At 61.3% G+C, this 7054-nt stretch overlaps 1 protein-coding gene across 2 annotated transcripts in view; it reads right to left on the bottom strand.

Moving 5' to 3' along the window:
• The window catches only part of CACNA1H (calcium voltage-gated channel subunit alpha1 H), a 72309-nt gene extending 65292 nt beyond the window's left edge, over positions 1-7017 (bottom strand). For both annotated transcript variants that reach the window (XM_019648825.1, XM_019648826.1), the window contains exon 1: positions 6122-7017. In XM_019648825.1, the coding sequence (XP_019504370.1) occupies positions 6122-6420 (299 nt within the window). In that variant the 5' untranslated portion in view covers positions 6421-7017. The remainder of the gene's footprint in view (positions 1-6121) is intronic.
• Positions 7018-7054: the final 37 nt, after the last annotated feature.

The following is a 7054-nucleotide window of genomic DNA, read 5'->3' as shown; positions in this document are numbered from 1 at the left end:
CCCCCCCCCACCGCTCCAATCTCTGACTGGGGGATCTAGGCCCTAGATCACGCTGTTGGCTGATGGCCTGACTTCCCTCCTTGTTGTCTGCCCAGGGCGCCCAAGTTTAACTGCCCGCCTGGAAATTCAACCGAGGCCCACGTGACTTACAGTTGTTCCCAGTTGTATCAAAATTTACCGAGAAGGTAAGGAGAGAGAGTAATTGTTCTTTTGCACCACTGAGTTAAATACCCACTTGCAAGAAGGAGAAAGAAAAAGAACATTCCTAACTTGACCTCAAGGGCTACACCCCCCCCCCAACCTTCCAGGGTGGGCAGAGGGGTAGGGCAGGGCAGACACATGTGACACCCGGTAAATGAAGGTAACATATTTCCTGCCTGACATTGACTTCGCAGAGCTGCTGCCTGGACTCATCCCTGGAACAGTGGACAGGCTGGCTCATCCCCCACAATCCTTCACATCCTGACCCAGGAATAGGGAGTCTGGCCAGCAGCTGGGGGGTGGGGATGGGGGCAGCAGCTTTGCCCACTTCAATGAGGGAAGAATCCTGGATTACCTGAGGGCTCCACTGCGAAATTTGGATGGTCCAAATGTGATGCCCCTGGGTCCAAGAGCTTCCTTCGAGGAGCTGGCAACAGCCATGTCCTCACCTAGGGCCTCAGCGGTGTGGAGGTGGGAGAAACACCAGCACGTTCCCACCTCACAGCCTCTGCTGCTGCAGTCCTCTCCAGCCGCCCTTCCACCCCCCACCTTGCCTCCATTTCTCCCGGAGCCTGGTCCCAATACTGCTCCTTCCTTGAAGAACCAGCCCCAATCCCAGCTAGAGGCAGACCCACTCCTTGGGCCCTCAGGCTAGCCCGCTGCCCCCCTACCGTGTGCTCACAGGCCTTTCCTGGCCTCCCTCCCCTCTCCCCTGCAGCTTACAGCACACACCCCACCCCCAGCTGCATTCCACCTGCTTCAGGACATGCCATTCCTCTGCCTGGACCACTCCTGCTCCACGTGCACTGCCCACGTCTCCCCCACCACACGTCCCTGTGCCCATGGAGCTCTTGGCATCTCCCTGACGCCCAGCCCCCAACAGCCTCCATCTAACCCATCCTACCCTCCCAAGTGCCCTCACCGAGAGATCAGGCCAGCCTCACTCCACTGCAGAATGGCCAACAGCTGGACACACTGGGCAAGAGCAGGAGCTCGCAGAGTGCTGGTGTGTACGTGTACTAGCAGGGGAGCCTGTGGTGGGCCTAGCATGGAGGCCAGCACAGAGCTCAGGCTGGCAGAGGTTTGCCAAGTGTGTTCACAGAAGCCCCATGCCCTGCCCTGCACCACTCCTCCGAGTCCCCTCAAAACACACACACACACACACACACACACACACACACACAGACACACACACACACACACACACACACACACAGCCTCCCCAGGGTCCAGCTGGGCAGCAGATGTGGGAGCAGGGGCCACAGTTGGCCTCACCACACCACACGCACAGGGCCCTTAATCAGCACTTGCTGGTCTCCACCGACTAGTCAGACAGCCAGGAAGCTCAAGGGACCCCAAATGCTTGCTTGGCTTCCAGCCGTGTGGGTGACTAGGCCACTGTGTAGAGAAGGGGTGGCTCAGCCAGGATCCTTCCTGGGCAGTCCCTGGCACTGAAAGTGACAGGGACACAGCCAGGTCCCTCTCAGGTAGGCAAACCTCCAGCTCACACTAACTCCCCCTTCCGCACCCCACCCACCCTGAGGGCCAGCACAGGCACAGATCTGAACCTGTGGTCACCAACAATCATGCATTTTTGCCCTCTTGTAGGAAGCAAACCCTTTAGAAGCCCCATAAGAGCCTTTCTATTTCTTCTCCCATCACCAGCTCCTACCCATCCATGTGGCCCAGCCCAACCTCACCTCCTCCAGGGAGCCCCCCTAAGCAGCCCCATTACGATCCATGGAACCCAGGAGGGAACACAGGAGGAGTGAGAACATAGCCCTGTTCTCACTCAGGGGCCAGTGGACGCTCAGTCTTGTGTCCCGGGGTCTCTCCACCAGCCCCTCCAGGAGCGGGTCTCCCCCCACCCCACCTCCTGCAAATGCTGAGAGATCTCCTCACTGTCACCCTCCCCAATTCTCAAGGGAAATGCAGTCCTCGCCACAAAGTCCCCACCGTTAACACTTGCTCTTAATTCCACCTTCTGCCCACACAAGCCCGGGAGGTCAGAAACACACCCATCCCCGCCAGGCACACAGTCAGTGCTCAGCACAAAACTGAGCCCTCAGAGGGTGAGGTAAGTGGGGGCTTCAGCAGCACAAGGACACATGTCCTGTAACTCCTTCCTTCTTCAGTCAGAGGGAGTCAGGGCAGTGCCGTGGGCATCCGTAGCAGAGCCCAGGCCCTCGGAATCCCGGCTGGCCACTCGGCTTCTATACCCCATCACCCTACTGAGGCCACCACGGCCTTCCCTTCTGTTTAGCCCCAGGCTGCCCACTGCCTGCCTGTGAGCACCCCAAAAGGCAGCCCGGGACCTCCGAGTCCAGGGAAACAGACACACCTTGGTGCCAGGATGAGGGGCCCAAGGCCAGGAACGAAGTACCCGGGTGAAGAGGGGGCTTGAAACACATGAGGGAAGGCTTGTGGCTACAGCAGAAGTGCTTGGGGGTCAGGCCATGAGCTCTGGCAGGTGAGGACCTGGGACTTTCCCGCTCACACCGGCTCTGTGGGCGCAGAGGGGCCTGAGGATGGAGGGCAGTCTGGGGCCTGCCCTTTTCCAGATCACAGCCCCCCCATGTCCTCACCAGGACGCCCACGCCTGCGGTGAGCCCTGGGCACTGGCAGCAACCACAGAGATGTGACAGCTTGGAGCATCGGTTTTTACAGGATGCCTTTAAGGACTTGGACTCATCCAGCCTCACCTCCATGGCGGGCAGGGCCCTGCCAAACACATGGACGTGAGAGTCAGGCTGGGCTCACCCAGTTCTGCCCTCTGCAGCTGCGTGACCTTGGTCTGTCCTTTGGCTTCTCCAAGCCTTAAGCCAAGGGGTACTGGGTGCCCTGTCCCTGGGAAACACCTCCTGAAGGCACTCAGCATCCCTGAGCCCCCAAGTGCCCCTTCGTCCACATCCTAGTCGCTAAGCACCATGGTCAGGCCAAAGCACGTCTCCCTCGCTCACAGGGGGACCTCAGCAAGGCCCCTTTCCCAGCTGCCAGCATCACTGGGGGACCCTGCCCAGCCTGAGTGCTGGGACACAGCAGCTGCTACGCAAGCAAGCACCTCGTCAGGAACCCCAAGGGAGCCCGGGCAGAACATAACCCAGCGGAGAGGGCTACAACACAGATCCCACCCACCTTCTGCTATAAATAACCCAGTGTAGGAGAGATAGCACTCGCCCCGAAACTTCCAGCACCATTATATTTTCAAACAGCAGAGTAAATCAATAAAGGTAGGGGCTGTCTTCAGAAACTCCTTCTCACCTTAGATGAATTTCCCTGAAGGCAAACACAGAACATGCATGTTCACGTGTGTGGGGAGCAATCCACTTCAGGGTTCGGAAAAGGTGCAGGGCTTAAGGATGGCCCCTTCCTGTGTTTCAACAGCCCATGGCATCCTGGCTGGGGGACACTGGCTGCTGGGACTCTGCCAGCCTCCTGGGAGCAAGGGGTTGCTTGAGGTGTTGCTTTACACAGTGTAGGTTCCCAGGGCAAACCCCACTATCCTATTTCCAGCTCCGCGTTTACCCTCTGCAGCAGGGGAGGCTCCAGGGAAGGTGGGCGAGTGCCCTGACATGACAACTACCTGCAGGGACGGAGACTGAGACACCCTGCAGCTACAGGACACTCCTCCGCCCCTGCAAAACCCAGCTACCGGGACACCCCTGTAACCCCTGCCTCACACAAGACCCCCCCACCCCCCACCCAACTCCAAGGAATCTGAAACCTGTGCGGCCCCAAGGGCTTCCCCAAGGGAGCTGATCCCCACCTGTCTGGGTGTGCGAGCTTATTTTAGGTTCTCCCTGAGGCCAATGCACGTCCCAAGCCAATGCCTGACACATCTGCTGGAGATCGGCAGCCATCCCCACTTGCACAGGGGTCCTGATGAGCCCACCCTCATTGACAGATGTGGGGTTTCCACGGAACCTCGAGGAAAACTACCCTGGGGTCTGAGCTCCTCGACACCCTGCCAGTCAGAGGGACTGGTTCTCATCTTTGGGTGACGGCGCCATCCTCCTCCTCCTCCTCCTCCTCCTCCTCCTCCTCGGGTCACGAAAGAGCCCAGGGAGAGGGACAAAGGCAAGTGGCCCTGCCGATCTCACCTCCCACCCCCTCGAGGCCTCAAGGGGCCTTGGTGAGGCGACTCCCACCCCCACCCCCGTCGCCTCTACTGAGAAACACAAACAAGCCTGTTAGACATCCTCAGGGATGGAGCCCCACTTGGAATAACCAGGACAACAGGATCAAGCTCAAGGACTCCCTCAGCCTCGAGGGGACAGAGCTGCCAGACCCCCAGAGGCTGTCAGGGAAGAGACAGTGCAGGCCCCGCTGGGCTCTTTCCCTATCTAGTCTCCGTGCTTGGAAATGACTGACACGCAAGAAGGGCGGGCCTCCTGTCCTGTCCCGCCTGTTTCAGGGCCTTCGGGCACCCTGGATGTCACCCACCACCATAGCCTGCCAAACCATCTTCCCGCCAACATAAGGTTCCGGGGAGAACTCCAGGCTGGGTTCTGGAAAGAATACACACCTACAGTCACTCTGCAAGGTCAAGCTGGCTGCTGCTAGGAGGCCCAAGCCCCACCCATGGGCTGCAAGGACAAAGGCAGGCACTGACGCCTGCTGCCATGCCCTGGGCGGGCCCTCAAGCCCAGGCCCACCATCCTGGACCACAGCTACCTCCTACAAAACCAGAAGGCGATTCTGCCTCAGCCCATGTTTGGACTTGAGAACAGAGAAACGCGGGTTTTATTACTTTTTTTGGTACAGATTCCCTTTTGTATTTAATATTTATACAGTTAAACACACAAGGTAGGGAAAATATACACACGCATAGCTCATTTCACCTCTGTCTGTGTCTTTAACTCTGACATGGAAAGTTTACTAGCAGGGTCCGGCCCCTGTCAAACCTCCCTCAAACCTCCTCTCCTCAGCCGTCCCCTGTCACCCAACTGCCTATCCAGAACGTCCAGGCGCAGGAAGGCTCAGCACCCACAGCCTGGCCACCCGGCAACCAGCTCCCACCGCAGATGAGTGGGGAGAAGGGGCCATGAGACAGGATGAACCAAAGCTGCTAGTCCCCAAAGGCCACCTGCTGGGGGGCAGCAGACCTACTACCTGCATCCCAGAAATGCCTCCTGGCCGGACCCAGCTCTGCTCTGGAACCTTCTCTGAAAGTCTGTGCCGCTCTGGCCAAGAACAAAAAGGGTGGTCCCTTCCTCTCTAGCCAGAGAAAGCACCCGGAGAAGGGGCTCCCGGTGCCAGCTGCCTCCCTGCCCCCCTCCCCCAGCTGCGCATGACTTAAATCCGCCAAAGCATCGAGTTCAGCCTGGAAAAGAGAGTTCAGCCTGGAAAGGCGCGTTCACAACCAACGTCACTGCCTCTCTCCGTGGAACGTGGAAAAGGACTGGCGAGCGCGCAACGCTTCCCGGCCCCCACGGGTCTCCTGCGACGCCCGGAAGCGCAAAGCACAGGTGGAAAACTTTGCTCCCCTTACTCTAGTTCTTTCCGGCCTCCCGCTCCCCAGAGAGTCCTGACTCAGGGCAGACGTTCTTTAAGCCTAGGAAGAATTCAGCTGATCTCAAATCTATGGGTGTGCAGGGTGTGACGAACTCCCCTCCCTGACGATCCCTCTCCCCTCCAAGCCCGCGGTGGCCTTGCTGCTACTCTTCCACCCTCTCCCGGCCCGAGCTGGTTCTGAACCCGGGATACCCCATTCGGGTTGGGAGAGACGCCCCGCTGTCCCCGAAAGCGCGAGCCCTCTCTTGGAGAAGCGCTACCATTGCGCTCCTGCCCTTCGCACCCCCAGTCCCAGCGCGCACGGCCCGAGCCGGGTCCAACAAGCCCCAGTGCGCGAGAGCGCACGCTAAGAGTCCTGTGCCCCGGACCCCCGGACCCCCGCACCCCGGCGGCCCTGGAAGGATATGGGTTACAGACCAGCCGGAGACACCAGCTGCGTGGCCGCGTGGTCTGCCCAAGGCAGAAGAAGACAGTGGCCGCTAGAGCCGGGTACGGGACGGGCTGCTCCTCATCGGCGCCCAGCTCCTCGCTGCGCTCAGCTGCCGGGCTCTCGGGGGGCGACGCACCGGGCTCCGACCCACGCTCTGTCTCTCGAACCGGAGCCCCAGGACTCGCCAGGGACGCCCCCGCCACCACCGCAGGGCCCGGGTCAGGCACGCCTAGGGGTACTCGGACCTCGCCAGCCACCAGCGCGCCCTCGGTCATGGTAGCGGTGGGCAGCACCTGCGGGGGACAGGCGGTGACCGGGCCCCAGGAACGACAGCCTCGCCTGCCTCTGGCGGAGCGGGGCTGCGGGAACAGCCGCGGCCGCCGGGATGTCTTTGTCTTTTCTTATTAGAGACAAATGCGCCCCCCGCCCCCTCCCTCCTGCGAGGGCTGGGCGGCCCCTCCCCCACCGCCGGCCGAAGCGGGCGCCTGAGGGGCTCCTCGCCCGCTGTGCTCAAGTTAAGAGGGTCCCGGCGCGCAGTGGAGCGCGCGTCCTCGCTGCGTCTCACCTCGCTCCCGCGGACGGCGGCGTCCCCGCGGGCATTGCCCGGGCGGCGCGGTCACCGCAGACCTGGCACGGCGTTCGGCCCCGACTGGAGCGCTGCTGCCCCCGGCCCGCGCCCCCGGCCCACAGGCTCCGGCCGCGGCGCCCGTTCCCGCTATGGTTCCGGCTAACCCAGCGACGGCGGCGGCCCCAGCACGGAGAGCACCGCTGGGCAGACGCGCGCGGTCCAGGGACACGGTGGGCGCGGGGTGCGGGCCGGGGGCAGCGGCGACGAGAAAGCCCGGAGCGTGTCCGCGCGCGGTGCAGGAAACTTCGGAGTGAGCCAACGGAGGGATGGGGGCGGGAGGG

This window comes from Hipposideros armiger, unplaced genomic scaffold (assembly GCF_001890085.2).
Source record: "Hipposideros armiger isolate ML-2016 unplaced genomic scaffold, ASM189008v1 scaffold_126, whole genome shotgun sequence".
Lineage (NCBI taxonomy): Eukaryota > Metazoa > Chordata > Mammalia > Chiroptera > Hipposideridae > Hipposideros > Hipposideros armiger.
The sequence above is the reverse complement of the archived record's forward strand: the minus strand, read 5'-3'. Positions and strand labels throughout refer to the sequence as shown.